Here is an 18,316-nt window from a genome sequence, read left to right as displayed (position 1 = left end):
CAGGAAGACATGCAAGTGTCGTGGAATTCAGAGCAACCAGGCATATTGAAACATCATTTTAAGAGCAAAGTGTCTTATTTATTGTAAAATCAGGACAGACTTGTCTTTCATAACCAGCAGAAGAAGATTCAAATCTCTTGAAAATGGTAGAAGACAAGATTATTAGAAAGAGGATGAAAGAAAAAGAAGCTTTAAACCGTTTAATGGCAGAAATTGTGGGAAAATGATAGTATTCCTATCAAAGAGATGCCTGGTCTTCAAGTTGAGTTGCAGTTTCATGACAAATAAGGTCGATTAAGTATGTCAGTAAAATTTTTGGTTATTTGGTAACAAGGGGAAGGTCTGTTACCTCTTCTTTGATGAAACTGAAGAAATAAATGATAGAGTTGAGAAAGTCAAGATCTGTTCATTAACAATATTTTCTAACCCTATTTTTCCATGCTAAGTTAGAATAGTGAAATACCCTGCTTCTTCCTGCATCAGAGGGTGCTTGGGTAATTCTGGCCGACATCATCTTTTATCTTTCATATCTGTTTCAAGATTGCCCTGTAAATAGAAGTAGGGTTGTCACAACCTCACTGATGCTGTAAATGGTTTGTCCCAATTTTAGGTCTTCAAAATCTGTAAAAAATTATTTGCTTATGCAAAACATACTGGACAGGGGCTTTAATTTTTAGGGTTCTTTTTTTTTTAATTTCTAGGCAAGTCTAAGAGTTCCACCATGAAAAATAAAAAAGGAGGGAGTTTTTTAAAAGATTAGTGAAGCTTCTTCATAAGCAAACAGAAGAGAGATCCATTTATTTATTTGCAGCAGATGCTATTGCAATTGTTACAATGCTGGCTTAGCATAAGCATTATGGAAAGCTTTATATGAAAATATTAGGAATTCATGCTTATATAATTGTCTTTTTCTTTGTGACTTTTAAAAAGTCTGCAACAGGTGTGTATTTAGCAGCTTTGCCAACACCTGGAGGTATTCAGATTGCTGGGAAGACTCCAAATGATGGCACCTATGAGCAGCACATATCCCATATGCAAAAGAAAATAAATGATACAATAGCAAAAAACAAGGAACTCTATGAGATTAATCCTCCAGTAAGTAAATATTTTATTCTTAAAAATAAAATATTATGATTCAAATACATACACTGTATATTAATTTTTTCTTACTGAGTCATTCAGAATGTAAGTTTATTACAAATAATAATACAGATCTTTTTCACTGTATTTTGGAAAGCTGCTGGAATTTTCAGATCTCTTCAGCCACATAGCCAAATCAGTTTGATATTATTTAGATGTATTTCTCAGTAGAATAATTTTCAAAATTATCTGATTCTTGGAATTATTGTGAAGAGTTGAATTATTTTTAAGCTGAGCACAACATCTGTTAATTCTTACATTCTTTTTAGGAGTTACCTGAAGAAATTATTGGGTCTCCCATTCCAGAGCCAAGACAACGTTCCAGACTGTTGAGATCTCAGTCAGAAAGCTCTGATGAAGTTACAGAGCTTGACCTTTCACATGGGAAGAAAGATGCTTTTGTCTTGGAGGTGATAAACATTTTCACTACTCATATTCATACTTTTCTTTTCCTGAAATAAATATTTTTTTAAAAAGTCTCCTTATTCATCTCCAAGAACAATTCCTAAATTTGTGTATGATTTTTTTTTCCTTTTTGTATCAATAGAAAAAGCAAAGTATTAGATTTTGTTTTGTCTTTTTCATACTCCATTTCCTTAAAGTACAGACTGTCTGAAGAAAGATTGCCCTGGTATTCATGAATATGTAGCCATCTCTAGAATAATAATTAAGAGCTGTTAAGAAATGTCCTTCTGCTTGCTTCAAGCAGCAGATCAGACTAATCAAAAACCTAAGATCTATTTTTATAAACACTGAGTTTCTGTGTTGCCACACTTTATATTTAGCAAATAAAAAGACTGTATTTTCTTCCTGTTTCAAAGCTCTTACTGTTGTAGTTAAACATTCAGAATTATTACTCTTCAGAATGAGTTGTATTCAAAGCATTCAAAAAACTACATGTGCCGAGAGAACACATGAAAGAAGCTTTTCTGAATTTCAGCTATTTGCGTTTCACAATTTAAGAGCTCACAACTTCTGACAGTTCTTTCTACAGCTGCAACTAGAAAGAACAACACCTATAGATTAATAAAGGACATAGTGGGGGTTTTTTACCTTTCTATTTACTAAAATTCAAAGACATAACTGAACATTGTCCATTTGGAAGTGTTGAATACTCCAGCAAGTGTTAAAGAAGGGCTGGAGTTTTGATCATCCTGTAGATATAGGTAGTTCAAATAGCTATCACTGACTAAAAACCACTTCAAAATACAGCCTGTAATTGCAGCCTAAGGTACATTTAAGGCTTTGTTAATCTTCACAAGTCGCTACCTTCATAGAAAATTATCTGGAAGAAAGGTTGGAGATAGGAAGAATGAGGGAGCACTATAAGAGTAGTTTGTTTGAAAACATTAGTTTGAAAGGAGAGTAAGAAAATAACAGGAGAGTTTGGGATGATAAATTTACATTGGTTGGTGTTTTTGCAAAAAGGGTCTTTGTAAAAAATTGAGAAATATTTAAGGCATTTATAGAAAAAAAAATTTTTATCTGTGGAATCATTTACTACTGTCTACTTGAGAAACTGGATATTTGGTTGATGATTTATTTGATATCAGAAACAATATTCCAGAAGATTTAGTTAAATTCCTGACTTTCAAGCTTTCAAGAGTAAAATCATTGTTCATTGGAGCTATGTAAGAAAAAACAGTAAACATTTCATTGTGATATGCTGAAAGAGGCTAGAAGGCAGTTATGAGGGGTGAAGATACCTGGTTTGGTTTTGTTTAGTTTTTGGGTTGTTTTTTGAAGGAAAAAAAAAAAAAAAGACAACCTCTTTTACATTGAAAGTGAGAAGGAGACACATTACTTCACAGAAAACTTCAATACTGAAGTTAGATTATGAACCATTTCTAAAAAACACTTGATGAGAAAATGTTGGGAGTTAGAGATAAATTTGGATCTCTTGCAGGTCAATAAGACAGGATCAATGTAAAGACCCAGCAGAGGTATTTACAGAAGGTAGCAGAGCTCTCAGTCTGATCTAAAACGAATGTTAAAGGCTGAATGGAATAGAGGTTATTTTATTTCTTTCTGAAACTTCCTATTGGCATAGCAACATGATTTTCTTAATTGTTCCCTTTTTTCAGATTGATGACACAGATGCAATGGAAGATGTACATTCTTTACTGACAGATGTTCCACCACCTTCTGGTATACAACCATCTTTTTCTAATTTGTGCTGCAAAATGACAAAATCTGGCTAGTTTTATTAAAAATAATTTTTAAAGCTCCCAGAGAACTGACAATATTCCTGTTTCTGAAGATTTTTTGACTTAATTACATATTTTTAGGTTCCAGGTTAATGAAAGTAGAATAGAGAACTGATTATTGCCTGCTATCAGTTGTCTTTATGCTTTTATCATTGTATAGATATGTCATGCCTTCCCCAACAGAACTGCTGGATCTGAATAAGAGGCAAATAGATTTGTCCATTATATAGAAATTGCTCTGGACATTTGATTTGTCCTTGTCCTTCCTCTTGTCATTGTGAATTTCCCTATGTTTCTTCTAAGAAAGTCTTAGTTACTTTCCTGATAACTGATATCAATGTTAATAATTCTGAGTCGTGTCAAGCTCAGAACTGTCCTTGTAGTTACCTGTTACTATTACCAAATTTTTTGTTCGTCACTGATTATCCAGTTGTGCTGCCGTTGATGTTATTGCCTTAAATTAAGGCCATCAGCAATCATCTTGTTTTATCCTCTTCTGCATGTAAGTTATTAATGTGTTTGAAGCACAAAATCCAAAATTACAGATGTCTTCACTGTGAAAGTAAGCATTTTTGTCCCTCTTTTCCTAGTCTAATGTTTACATTTCATTTGATGATGCTTCATTCTTAGTTTGTTAAAAGAGACCTTGGTGAAGGATCTTTCCAAATCCTTGTTTATGTTCCAAAGTAGATGGTGTAAGTCAGGTGCCTTTTGTCTGTGTGCTTGCTGAGAGCTTGTGAGCAGTGGCTGTTCCTTAGGAAACTGATATCAGCTCATCTGCAATCTTATTTTTCCATCTGCTCATGAACTCCCCATTTCTGGAGTAGTTGCAATGGATCAGTTATAGAGTTACCTATACTAAGGAAATTAGTAGGATCAGTCATTTTAGCACATTATTACTTGAAGATTAAAGAATGTTCTTCTCTGGTAGTGGAATAAGTTGAGAGTTCTGTCTCAATTAGCTATTTGATCTTTTGCCTATTCTGTGATTTATAGGAGTCTTGCTTTTGCATTTGCCTTTTTGTACAGTATCTCCTTCAGACACTTGTTGAAGACAGATAAACAAAGGGCTGGTTTTCTGCTGTTGTGGAAAACTCTACTACACTGCTGTAAAAAGAAAAGCATGTTTTCTGCTCTCATGTTATGATTTCTTGCATCTCCTTTCTAAATCTTATTTGATTCTTCAACAGAATTTCTGCTTTTGATATTCTGAAAAGCAGTCTATTAATATTTATACCCTCTGCAAGCTGCTGCTCAGTTTCTTTTCTAGCTCAGTTTGTGCTTTTATATAGACCCTACCAGATTGGCCTAATTTCTGCTTATTTAACTGCGTTTTCAGGTTTTCAGAATCGCTGATTTGCTGTTAATAACTTCTTTTACTCTGCTGTTCAGTCATTACGCTTCTGCTTTTGATTTGAATTCAGTCACTATAGTAGTTCCTTTACAGCCTTTTCTGTGCTCTCTATTGAAGGTTGGCCTTTTAGCTTTTTATATCACACCTTTCAAAAAAAATTCCTCATTTGTGCATAGTTTATCTAATAGAAATAGGTGGAGCAGTTGTGGATTTGGGGTGTTGGCTCCTCCCACAAGAATTCTCTATTTGTTTTTTGAATGTTGATCTCATTTCTGGAATATTTTTCAATATTCAAAACCACATGAGGGAGAATACTTGCAAAACTTTGTCACATATGTTTCCTTCACAAGTATTTTTATATTGCAGTGTATGAAATAGATTTTTTTTCCCCCAATTATTTTTTTCACAGGTTTTTACAGTTGCAACACAGAAGTTATGCCTGGTATAAATAACTGGACACCAGAAATTCAAGTAAGGTTATTCAAAATTGAAACTTTTTGTTAAATTGTATTGAAATATGCCGTAGTAATTTAAATACATATTTTGAAAGAGAAATTCAAAGGACATCCTTGTGACAGAAATAAAAGTAGTATTTTGGTAAGAACAATAAGGTATGAGAACCTATTTCTTTGTTTGTTTTTTTTTAATGGTGTTATGTAACAAATAACCAAATAATACCAAATAAAACCAAATAACAAATAATACAGAAAAAATGAAAGTAATTACAATAAATATGAACTTCAAGATTTTGGCTTTTTGAAACGTTTGGCTCTGTTTGAAGCCCCTTAAAGGGAACAGATTATTGACTATGTTGCTTAGCTAACATACTTTGTTACTTAGTTAACATGTATGTTGATATATTTTTCATTATTTTCCTTCTTTATGAATTTTGATTTAAGACACTAGATAAAATATTTTGGCATATGTTGGCAAAAACCCCTATGTTTGTTTCTAATTCAGATGTTCACAGCAGTTAGAGTGTCCAGATTAAGCAACATTAACCCAACAAATCAAACACTCAATAAGAACTTTAATGATCTCTGTGAGAATCTGTTGAAGGTAAGAATCTTATTTCAAATACTGTTTTTAAATGTTCAAATGGAACCAAGTAAAATTCAGCTGTACTGAAAATAGCATGGGTCTCATAATTTTGAAAATAGACTGCAAAGTGTCTGTAATTAGTTTGTAAGTTTCTGTACAGATAGGTTCAACCTTTTTTACTATATTAGGGATTTCCAAAGCTTTTGGAATCTGAAGGAGTCCTTTGACTGGCAGTACACTCTAGAAACAGAAAGACAGCTCCACAGTAGATTTCATTCTGTCCTGACTTTTCACACATGTAATTCTTCTTCAAGAAAACATAATATCATTAGATGACTTTCACTATGAAAAGAGTTTTGATCCTTAATTTCTCTGAAATAAACCACACTTCTTTTTCCTGAGTAACACAGAATAATATCCTGTCTTCAACAGAGTTTGTATTTTAAACTCCGGTCTATGGTTCCCTGCTGTCTTTGCCATGTAAACTTTACAGTTGCTCTGCCAGAGGATGAATTAGTTCAGGTAAGTGAATTGCTGCCTTTAACTAACAGCACATAGGCATGGACCTGGTTAACCTTTGCTGCTCAGGGTAAACTGGGCTAGGATTTGATTTACAGCTACGTCTGGTGAATTCTTAGATTTTTTTTTCCCTATTATGTTTCTATGCAAAGAACTGCTTGTTTGCAAAACAGTTTTTCAAATTGCACAAGAGATCAACTTACCTAATTTGCCAAATGTTTCTGATTTGCAGATTGCAGTCACAGCTGTTGCCATTACATATGACAAAAACCAAGCACTACAGGCCAACAAAGCACCTACAGAAAAATCACAGCAAAGAGGTAAATATTGTAAGGCATCTTTTCCTTTTTTAACCCCAGTGTCTAATGAGTCTCGATTTAATTTCAGTTACATACACAGATCACAGACCACAGAATATTCTGAGTTGAAAGGCACCTACAGGGATCATCAAGTTCAAATAGACATATTTTTCAGGGAAATTCTTCCAACACATAGAGCTTTTTTACAGTTTATGTACTTGACCTCCAGCAGGATGACTTACTTATCAAGGATTAGGTATTTATTTTACATAATCAACAAATTTATAGCACTTTCTTATTTTCTGTATAATACTATTTTGATTATTTTTCTCTAAAAGGTTGGTGTAACAGATGATGACATTTCTGTTGCATTTTGGAACATGTGGTATAAATCATCACAGAATACTTGTTCTTCTAAGTATTTTTGTCCATACTTTATGAAGTTGGAAAATAAATTATTTGTAATACTTTTAAGTAAACCCAGCAGTCTGAAAATCCTAAAGCAGGTCAGTAATAGTTTTGGAGCTCAATAAAGCACATGCAGGGAATAGAAGAGACTACTGTGCTTATGTCGCCTTGCTAGTGAAGTACCATCTTATGTTAAAAATGTATGGTGCACTCTGGAAGTGGGAATTCAGGCAGAACTCTGAGGATACTCAATTCTTCAGAATGGAATTAGATAGTATAACCAGAACCATTTGTTTCTAAAACATTAGTTATAGCTGACTTCTTCAGTAGTAACAGTGAAGTGTTTCCTTTTGTGTGAAATAAATGCTAATTTTTATTACAATAGCTGACTTTCCAACTGCAGAATCAAAAAAAGCAGGAGTGGACTTTATTTTTTCCTAAAAACTTCAAGTCCTTTTCAGTGGAACACAAGTTCTGTTCAATGTTGCAGCTGGATTTGTTGTCACACACCTGTTTCTGCAGAACTGCATCACTTTATCCACATGCTAAAAATACCTATTCAAGTCAGACCTGACTAAATTGACTCTCCTTGTAATTACTGACCAATCTTATTTTGGGGGTTAATTATCAGTTGGCCATGTTTTCTTTGTTGAAGCATCTACAGACAATGAAGAACAGCTACAGTTTCCCTTGGAACTTTGTTCTGATCCTGTTTCTTCTCAACCATTCTCTCCAGCTAAAGGTCAGTTAAGGGGAAGAGTGTTAAACTGTTGTTTTTTATGGATTTTGAGTTTGCTCGTTCATAGTTGTAGAGGCTCTAAAAAATACCTGTACTTTCACAGTCTTTAAATGTGCTTTGCTGCCTAAACATAATGGGTATATTTACTCTTGTTGTCAAAGATTTTGAGAGTCACAGGAGATGGGCTTGGCTGATCATTCTGTCTGTATTTCCTATCCTTTGCATTTAGAATATTGAAGATGCTGCAAAGCACTGGGTTTTGAGTGTCATTTGACATAACTATCAATTACCTAATAATTAGGCCTGTGGCCCATATAAATTACCTCCATGTTTTCTTAGCCTCACATAATTAATGTCATTGTTTTCATGATGGGAAGTACTTTATCTACCAAATACTAATTACATGCAAATTTCCTTTAAGTGAAAGGGGCCTAAACTTGTATAGTAAATAATCTGTACAGTGCAGCACATTGTAGGCTGCTTTATTTTACCTGAGATAGAGCTGCATTTCAGAAATGGTTGTCACAGTTCTTCTATGACTGCATTAAAAATTCAATTCATTGAAATCAGCTGTCTTTAATTCCTTCTCCCTTGTTGGATTATCTACCAAAATGGTTACTGAGAAGAAATTAAATATCTAGGAATTACTGTACATGTTTGAGCTCCCTTTTTTGCCTGTTAAATCAGTTGTGTAAAGAAGGGTGCCTACCACACTTACTTGTATTTTCAGATGCCAGATTAATTTCAGCAGAACATTCTTACTGATTTTTATTTTTTTTTAATGCTTAACTCTTAATTTTCTACATGCTTATTTTCAAAAAAGAGAAGCTATGCAGAAATTTCTGCTAGTGTCTCTCTGCCCATTACTGGCCTGTGCTGCCTGTACGCTGGGCACTGACAAGTGTAGGGCAGCCTGTTCCTGTGTACCCCTTTTCCTGATGTTCTCCGCATTCCATATTGTGCTGTAGACAGAGAAGTTCAGCCAGAAAATTATACCATCTGCCATTTCTTCACAACTTCTTTGTAGTTACATTTATTTAACAGGTTATTTAATATATTTTTACTTTTCTGTAGGATTGTTGTTTTAAAAATACTGGTTTACAATCTTATACAGTAGTGACCTTTAATAAACAAACATATTAAAATTGCAGTGTAGATTTAGTAAAGTGATTTATGCTAACTCTGTTATCAAACCACATAGTATACTATATAGAGGGTGGGTTTTTTTCATACTTGACTCTAAGAACTTTTGTAAGGGTCATAGAATTGTGGAGTAGTTTGGTTGGAAGGGACCTTAAAAGTAAGGGTTGGAAGGGACCTTAAAAATCCTCTTATTCCAACCCCTTGCCCTGGGCAGGAACACCTTCCACTCTCCCAGGCTGCTCTGAGCCCCATCCAGCCTGGTCTTGGATACTTCCAGGGATGGAGCAGCCACAGCTTCTCTGGGCAACCTGTGCCAGGACCTCACCACCTTCACAGGGAGGAATTCCTTCCTAATATCCAATCTAAACCTGTCAGTTTGAATCCATTCCCCCTTGTCCTGTCACTCCAGGCCCTTGTGAACAGTCACTCCCATCTTTCTTGGTAGCTGTTGTCCTGTACTACCTCACTCTGCTTAATAGATGATCTGAAAGGAATTAATTTTGTTTTATTAGAAGTCCTGGAGGGTGCAAGTTCCCACACAGGTATTCCTGCTGCTCAGAGAGGTGAGTTTCCTTAATTTAGCCATCTGCCAGAACAGAATGAGCATTCTTGGGGTATTGGTATACTCTTTTTGGATGTGTCTTAATCCAGGAAGTGTTTACTACTTTACTGAGAATGCATGCTCTGGTGTGGCTTAATGATATCCTAATATTTTGATGTGATTTTTTCATTATAGAAGTTAGATTTTTTAATAATAACAGCCTCTCTGTCAGGTACATCGATATAACTTTATCTGACAGAAAATGAGTCCCTGGGAAGAGAGCTGTTTTGCCTGTGTTAATTTGAAGTTAGCATGTGTTCCTCCCGTTTCTTCAGGATAATGAAGAAACGGTGTTTGCAACCCCCTCCCCTTTTTTTTTTTTTTGAAAGATATGCAAACACCCCTGCAACTAATACCAAAAGTCATAGCAGAAACAACTCTTACTTCTTACTGTAATGATAGTGGGAGGGATGTTGGAGGGAGGGGGGAGGTGTTGGGGCAAGGAAGATGTTCTGTAAGGGGGATTAATTTGTATTTAAAACAGAGGTGTTGTTTCAGTTTGTGACTCTTATCCTCATCACCAAAGCTTTTTTTTTTCAGTCTGTAGGTTAGTTATTGATAAAGGCAGTTGGGAAGTTTAAATCCTGATCAGCAGCTCTTTGTAAGGGAAAAAAAAAGCAATGAAAATTAAAAAAGGCTTAAATAAAGTTTAAAAAGCCATAATAACTTACAACCTAAATTGAGATAAAAAAAAACTAATCTAGCGTAAGTCCTTAATGACTGTATTTGCATGTTTTTTCAGTGCTGAAGTCCCACTCAGGCAGTTGGTTCAGAGCTGGGACATCACCAGAAATCGGTACTTTGGTTTGGACAAGTCCAAACCTATCCTGTAACTTTTCCTTTTAAACAGCCCTGCAAAAACGGATGGTTGTTCTCTCTCAGACACGAATCATTGCTTCCTCAAAAAGGAGCATTGAGATGAGCAAGAGACATCATCCATATATTTTTTTTCTGTTTTTTCTTTTTTCTTTTTCTTTTGTTTTTCTGTCTGTGTTTCCAGCAACGTCAGTTGATTACAGTTCCTTTGCAGACAGATGCAACAGCTGGATAGAGCTCATTAAACTGAAAGCTCAGACCATAAGGCGCGGATCAATTAAGACAAGTAGGCGGCTGTTTCTACCACGTTCTGATAATCTGAGACATTATCTCTGATTTCCCAGTGGTGACTTAGTGGAGTGCCCTGCCCAGCCAGTAGCATTGCAGATCCCATATAGAATGAATTCCCGAGTGTGAAAACTGCTGACATTGTTTTGTAACCTCACCTAGGGTCGATGAAACCAGTAGCATAAAAAGCAAAATAAAAGTCTTGCTGTAATTAGTTCTCCATACATGTGTACGCCTACTAATTGTATAACATCCACTGCATGGATGTAGGTGTATGTATGATCTTGGAAAATTGGGGGTGAGAAACAGGAAGCAATCACCAAGGGGACAATCAAGGCAGTGGTCACTAAATTAGCAAGTGGTGAGTTGGTTTTCAGTAGTTCTTTGGCCACAGGTCTGACTATCTTGCTTAAATTAGCAGAGATTAATACCTGTTTTAATGGAAAATGCTGCACTGGGGAAACACAACTTTTCACACTTCCTATAATTTGTTCTTCCAGCAGAATACATGTTTTAAAATGTTGGCACTTTTTTCTTTACCTTCACATTATAACTGATGGTTGTATGTGCAGCTGCTCGCCTCAATGTTTTCCTTTTGCAGGAATGCCACTCTTTCAAATAAATGCCATTTCAGCTTCTTGTCTCCTTTTGCATGCTTTGCATGATGATTTCCTTTCTCACGTATATGGCTGAGCATCACAGGCAGCTGAATGTTGTCACCAAACTATTTGGAAAACCATAAAGAAGAGATTTTGTGTTTTGAGGAACAGTGATGGATCTCGGTAGTTATTTATTTTCTCCTGGTTTTTTCCCATTTTTCAGCTACTTCCCTTGAAAAAGCAAGTCCATTGGCTGAGGGATACTTACGGCACCGTTCTGTCCCGTCCTGCACCAATTCCACTGTCTCAGTTGTTAAGATGACACCTCTTTCCTTTCTCCCTGGGGCGAAAATAACCAAATATCTTGGCATAATCAACATGTTTTTTATACGAGAAACCACTTCTTTGCGTGAGGTGAGCTGTGTGCCAGGGGATTAATTTTATGTCAGGGGATAATTTTTTTGTTAGTTGTAAAAATCGGAGGTTTGAGTTGGTGTGGCACAGCCAGGGAGTAGATTTGTGGCACTTGTGGGAAGGTGCTGAGTGCAGAGCAAGTTCCATTGTGCTGCTCTTGTCATGGAGCACACAAAGCTGTTTTGTGTTTGTCACTGTTAGGAAGGGGTTAGTTAACAATTATCATTGCTATTGAATTAGATAGAACACTAAAGCAGTGAGTTCTTAAACAGAACCATATGGAACAAATGTGTCTTTGACCAGCAGTGGTAGAAGTTGGGATCATTTGAACCCAAATTAAATGCTAAAGAAAAAAATAAGTCATCTATTCTTCTCTGGTTTAGCAAGCTCAGTGATGAACTTTCAGTGTATTTGGATTTTAAAATTCTTTGGTTAATACAACATTGCCCATATCATAATGTTATGCTAACTTCTAGCATTACATTCTGTGCATTCTCTATTACAAAACTTTGTGTGGTGAGCATCAAAAATTGCACCATGAGTCCATGACCACACAACCATCTTAGAGGTGTTGTTCAAACCCTGATCTCCAGTCTGCAGTGGGAAGACAAATAATCCTCTGAGCACATCAAAATGCTAGCCATGTTCCTCAGAATTTTCCTGTCCTTTTGGGAAGTAGCTGTATCTTTGCTTTTGGCTACGAAATAGAGTGTACCTCTTGCCTGGTTTTTCCTAATTACACATTGCTAAAATTGCAGAGCGGATGTTCATAAAAATGATCAGGCTTCCTGAAAATGAGCTGTGAGCTCTCTAGGGAAACTTGGATCAAACATTTTGTTTGCATCTTGAAAGTTACTTTTAACTTTCCCTTTTAACTTGAGAAATCCATATGTGAAAAGGGCAGTGTTTTCAAAAGGATGTCAGAGCAGGGAAATGGTTACAGGACATTCCTGTACTAAGTGCAGATTCTGTAGGTGCAAATTCAATAGCTGATAAGCTTTGGTATCTATGTTAGCAGATCCCTACAAGGATAGGTCACTCAGGTGTTTGGTTCAGCTCCATCATAAGCTGGAATGTTGCACAGTCCCTGGGATGCTGTCGCCATTCTATTTCCAGCACCTGGGGGAGCTAATTCGAATTATTTCAGCTACATAGGCTGAGTCACAAACTACTCTTACTATAGGATTGCCTTGAGTTACAATGGAGTCAGAGCAGTCATTATATCCAACTCCAGTAGTGTGGTTCAGGTCCTTTAAGAAAGTAGTGACCAGCATTTTTGTGTTTATTGCTTTTTGTTTTGCTTGTGGTAGTGCTGAAGTATATACCAGAATAAAAAATATATATATATATATATATATTTAAGTCAGATTAATCCATTGTTCTTAGGCTTTGCTGTTTACATGTGGGTGTTTACAGTCATTTTGTTACCTGTTGTCATCCAGTGTTGTATTAGGTTTATAGTACATACTTTTTTCCCATCAGTTGCTGTACCTTTGAAAGACTTGGACAAAATCAAAATTCCACGAGAATTATGAACTTGTATTGCATTTTAATTTCTTGCTGCAGTTGACTTCATCCCAGCCTTATGCTGGGTTTGACAAAATTATACCTGTCCTTTTCCTTTGTACATTTTCATCCGAGATGTGTTTTTATAATGCCTTTATTATTCTGTTCAAGGGACATTATACTTTTAGGAATGAGCACAGAAATTCAGCTTTGTTCAACATCTTCTTCTGCCTGCCTCTTCCATTTTTCCCAGTGGCACTCACACAGTCATGTGGGAAGTCTAGTGGTCTTGCCTTTCACTTGAATTTTGAAATTCTGTATGTGTTTTGAACCAGCAGTGAGCTCTGTTTTGATCAGTTTCTTTTCTCAGCATTTTCTGTGGATTTCTTTGGTTGGTTGCCTGGTTTGTGTGCAATAGATTTTTTCCCCACAATGGAGTTGCTCACATTCTTTCATAAGGATTTTCTAGGAAAATCCATACTTGGTTGTTTTTCTTCTCCGTTGACATCGCTTTTAATTCTTCAGTTTTGACCAAAGAAGTAAAAATGCCCCACAAGCACCATCAAGTCAAAAAAATTAATGAAATGAGATGGTTAGAAGTTCCTTTGCACTTCAAGGGGAAAATAAAAAAAATGAATAGCCTGAATCGCTCAAGTCTCTGCTCTGTCACTTGCTTACTTATTTTGAGGGATCATTTCTTTAGTGATTGTTGAGAACTAATGACAGTCATTAACATACGTGAAGTTGCAATGATCAGAGGTAACGGTCACTCCTTTTTGGGAATTTCCAAGAATTTCATACAGCCTTAGAATGGTTTGGATTGGGAGAGACCTTAAAGACCCTCTTGTTCCACCCCCCTGCCATGGGCAGGGACACCTTCCACTATCCCAGGGTGCTCTAAGCCTGTCCAGCCTGGCCTTGGACACTTCCAGGGATCCAGGGGCAGCCACAGCTTCTCTGGGCAGCCTGTGCCAGGGCCTCCCCACCCTCACAGGGAAGAATTTCTTCTTAATACGCAATGTAAACCTGTCAGTTTGAATCCATTCCCCCTTGTCCTGTCACTCCAGGCCCCTGCAGATGGTCTCTCCCCCTTGTGATTTGTAACTGTGACCCATTAAACAGTGAATAGCTTTTAAGTTCTCCACACCATTTAGGAGTCGCTAAATTATTCAGCTGATAAATATGTAAGAGAGGTACTCATCATCTTATAGCTAGACCTAATATAATGTGTAATGTATATTTTTTCCATTCTAGGAGGGTGGTGTCAGTGGTTTCCTCCATGCTTTTATTGCTGAAGTGTTTGCCATGGTGAGAGCTCATGTTGCAGCTCTGGGAGGGAATGCAGTTGTGTCATACATAATGAAGCAGTGTGTTTTCATGGAGAACCCAAACAAAAATCAGGTACGTTAGGATGTAAAATAACAAGTGCTGTTGTGGTTAATGTGATACAAATACTCATTTTATGTCTTTAAAAACCAGCAGTGCTGTCTACGCAACATTCCTTGATATCTTGGGATAACATTTGAAGAATCCAAGAGTGTTCTTGTATTAACGCAAAAACATGAGGGTGCTTTGTAAATACCCAGATGGATAAAAGAACCAAGCTTGCTAGAATGAAGTAAATTGCAGAAAACAGTTGCACAGTAATGCAGAACTTACTTGATATTTCTGATGTTGCAGTGTAGGATTTCCATCCTAACTCCTTGTAAAAATACCTGGAGTTGCTGATGTAAAATGCTTCGTTTTGTACAAAAGGGACAAAAGACAATAACAGAATATTCAGTAAATTAAATATCGTCAAAGCAGTAATGAAAGCAAGTAACAGATATCCAGATATTTCATCTGTGGTGGTCTTCCAAGAATCCATCTGCATGTTTGGCAGCACACAAGTGAGCAGATAGAAAGGAAAATGTGGCACAGGTTGCCTCACCAAGAAATTCTAATAATTTGTCCTTCTCCTGATCTCTGTTGATTTTTCTGTGTAGTTTTATTTAGCAGATATAAGTCAACATAAAATACATTATTGTTTAATATTTGGTAACTGGGTATTTTCTTTTTTTCCAGGCTCAGTGTTTGATAAATGTCAGTGGTGATGCCGTCATCTTTGTCCGTGAATCTGAGCTCGAAATGCTGCCAGTGCAGCCTTCTACAGCTGCTCCTCAGCCCACCAGCTCTTCGGGAGATGTCACAACATGAAGGCAGAACAAGTGAAGTAGTCTCTGCTTAATATAAAGATTATTTAAAATGTGGGAATGTTTAGGTTTGCATCTTCAAAGTCACTATCTCTCCATGATATTCACAGCCCAAATCCAAGACAATCATTCTTTTTTTGTTGTCATATAACTTATAAAGTCAGAGCAGTGAACTGGCACTGGTTCTTCTGGTGTGCTCTGGTTCTTCTATTACCATTCCTGGCCTCTCTGAAACCAGGCAGCAGGTGAAGCACTGATGGGAGAACATGGATTAGACTGGCAGGCATCACATGGAGCTGTTGAAGGAAGGAAAAATTGTAGCATTGTTGAGCTGGTCAGTGGGACCATCAAAGTTGTCATTCAAAACCATTTCTGAGTTTGAGTGTTGTCCAAATTGATTCTCAACTCGGGTCGGGGGGAGGGAGGTGCCTGAGAAATTCGTGTTGGAAACCTTTAATGGAGAAGAGAGAGAGAGATTTTTGTGCAGGCTAAGAAAGTGTGGGCTGGACTCTGAAATTCCTTTACATCATAGAGTGAGTGTAAAGAGGAAAAAGCAGAACCAAAAAGTTACAGTTTAAATTTCTGCACGTTAAGAGGGTTTTTTCTTGTTTTGTTGTTTTTATATTTGGGGACTGGGGAGTGTTGTTTGTTTAACTGTTTTTTAAAAGCTGCCAGACCACAATGCTGTGATCCTGGGCATCCCTGTGGTGGGACACAAAACAACCCAGAACACACCAAAAAGTTCCAGGGTGTGTCTGGTGCTATTACAAGATGTTCACTTCAGTATTGACAAAGCAGGTCTTTTTATTATTTAAGACTTTGTGAAAGATTAGTCCTGAGCTTCATTTTCTTAAGGCAGGATCTGTTTCAAGGATGACATAAACAGTCCCCCAAAAATCAGTTGTGCAGAGGTTATTCTGCAGCCTCCTTCCTGTTTAAATGGCTGGTTAATTGGAGATTGATGTATGTGTGTGAGCCTGGTTCCTGCAGGTTGCTTTTGTGTTTGGGTTTTTTTGTTCTTTACCAGTGCTGTAGCTGGGAAATAAGGGTACTGCAAAGACAGGAAATTTGTCATTTCCAGTAAAAGTCTGAAAGGTGGTGGTACTCTGTTGTAAAAAAAAAAAAAAAAAACCAAAACAAACAACCCAACAAAAACCAACTTTGATTTGAAGATGCATTCTTGCTGCGTTCTGACAATATTGTACATGGAACTTGAACAAAGATGTAAACTTGAATGTAAATATTCTGTTTAGTGTTGAAATTAAGCAATGGCACGACTATTTGTTAAAACTAATTATTTCGTTGTAAATGAGCATGAAAATCATTCTTGCACAATAAATCTCTTTATAAAATTCACTGTCTTAATATATGTGCATCAGGTAAATGTGTAAGCTGGATGTACTGAAGATGTTCTACCCTCATTCTCCTGAGAGGAATATTTTTTTTTATAACATGTTACAACCTCATCTGTATCCTGGGCTGAAAATTGTATCCTGGATCCTGTATCCTGCATCCACAGCCCCGTGGGCAGCAGGGGAGGGGAGATTCTTCCCCACTATGGTGAGATCCCACCTTCAGAGCTGCCTCCAGCCAAGGGGTCCCAGCACAGGAAGGACAAGGAGCTGCTGGAGTAAGTCCAGAGGAGGCACCAAGATGATCAGAGGGATGGAGCAGCTCTGCTGTGAGGAAAGGATGAGAGAATTGGGATTGTTCAGCCTAGAGGAGTCACCTCATGGTGGCCTTCCAATGTGCAAAGAGAGCCTACAGAAATGATGAGGAGAGACTACTTCCAAGGGACCTGGAGTGACAGGACATGGAATGGATTCAAACTGACAGATTTAGATTGGATATTAGGAAGAAATTCTTCCCTGTGAGGGTGGGAAGGCACTGGCAGAGGTTGCCCAGAGAAGCTGTGGCTGCCCCTGGATCCTTGGCAGTGTCCAAGGTCAGGTTGGATGGGGCTCTGAGCAACCTGGTCTGGTGGAAGGTGTCCCTGCCCAGGGCAGGGGTGAGGGGGTGGAACTGGAATGGTGTTAAAGGTCTCGTCTAGCCCAAGCCATTCTGTGATCTCATCAAGTATATTTGTGCTGTGGGAATTCCTCCCTAAAGATGCAAAGAGGTGCATCTGATTTCGTGAAGTTTTAACTGTTGAAAAATTCTAGTTAATGCTTGGAGGTGTCTCAGCAAAAAGTCGAGAGGCACAATGGGATGGTTTGTAGAGAAACAAGGACAAAAACCTGCTGCTCTTGAAAACCAGGTTACAGAATAGAAGACATTGGAAATCAATCTCTGGTCTGACACAGAGGTAACACAGAAGCCAATAAAATAGCAAGTGGCTGATATCACAGTAATGATGTTACTTTTGAAATACTTAAGCTTATGCTTGGGTTAATTCCTATCCTATGAGAAAATGGATTAAAGTGAATTGGTTAGGACACTGCAGTACAGTGCTCAAGTGCTCCCAAGTTAACAACAATCAGGGGAAAGAAGATCTTAACAGACAAGACACACTGAAAATCAACTTAAACTCTAAAAACTCCCCATTTTTGTTCCACATTGTGACAAATGTTTCAGTTCCCTGGTTAATTAGGTAATACACTTGGTAGAAGTTCATCTGAAAGATCCATTATTAGAAGGGATGATGGGTAATTAGCTCAGAAATGTCTTGCTGAATTTCTGTAGGTTTTATATGATCTTCCTTTGGTTTCATAACAATATTTTTGAGCTACTGAATGAGTTGTGAGTATTTAACCCCTCTAGAAATCTGATACCTGAGGGCATTTCTTGTTGAATAATCACAGAATGAATCACTGGCATTAGGGATGAGAATGTTTTGAACTCATCACCCAAAAACTTGGAAACAGTGTTTGGACATACACTGACTGAAAACCCAAGGGAATCTGCTCCTGTGATCTGTGTCATGCAGGAAAAAACCCAGTTTTTAAATTAATCCAAATGGCACCCAAGGCAGAACAGCAAAGGCTAAATCCTGGGGCTGAAATTTTGCCTGACTGTAGCCCTTACCCATGCTCCAAACTTAGCAATCAAAG

At 37.2% G+C, this 18,316-nt stretch overlaps 1 protein-coding gene across 16 annotated transcripts in view; it reads left to right on the top strand.

The window, feature by feature from the left end:
* The window catches only part of C2CD5 (C2 calcium dependent domain containing 5), a 56,779-nt gene extending 40,161 nt beyond the window's left edge, over positions 1 to 16,618 (top strand). For 7 of the 16 annotated variants that reach the window (XM_066319482.1, XM_066319489.1, XM_066319486.1 and 4 more), the window contains 13 exons: positions 931 to 1,095; positions 1,410 to 1,550; positions 3,225 to 3,288; positions 5,111 to 5,172; positions 5,662 to 5,760; positions 6,175 to 6,264; positions 6,494 to 6,581; positions 7,624 to 7,710; positions 9,363 to 9,413; positions 10,452 to 10,553; positions 11,378 to 11,568; positions 14,329 to 14,475; positions 15,139 to 16,618. In XM_066319482.1, coding sequence (XP_066175579.1) covers positions 931 to 1,095; positions 1,410 to 1,550; positions 3,225 to 3,288; positions 5,111 to 5,172; positions 5,662 to 5,760; positions 6,175 to 6,264; positions 6,494 to 6,581; positions 7,624 to 7,710; positions 9,363 to 9,413; positions 10,452 to 10,553; positions 11,378 to 11,568; positions 14,329 to 14,475; positions 15,139 to 15,270 — 1,419 coding nt within the window. In that variant the 3' untranslated portion in view covers positions 15,271 to 16,618. Of the gene's footprint in view, positions 1 to 930; positions 1,096 to 1,409; positions 1,551 to 3,224; positions 3,289 to 5,110; positions 5,173 to 5,661; positions 5,761 to 6,174; positions 6,265 to 6,493; positions 6,582 to 7,623; positions 7,711 to 9,362; positions 9,414 to 10,193; positions 10,248 to 10,451; positions 10,554 to 11,377; positions 11,569 to 14,328; positions 14,476 to 15,138 lie in introns of all 16 variants that reach the window. The other 9 variants (XM_066319496.1, XM_066319484.1, XM_066319488.1 and 6 more) reach the window with 3 other exon arrangements.
* Positions 16,619 to 18,316: the final 1,698 nt, after the last annotated feature.

This window comes from Sylvia atricapilla, chromosome 5 (assembly GCF_009819655.1).
Source record: "Sylvia atricapilla isolate bSylAtr1 chromosome 5, bSylAtr1.pri, whole genome shotgun sequence".
Taxonomy (NCBI): Eukaryota; Metazoa; Chordata; class Aves; order Passeriformes; family Sylviidae; genus Sylvia; species Sylvia atricapilla.
Note: the sequence above shows the minus strand (reverse complement) of the source record. Positions and strands in the feature narration are given on the sequence as shown.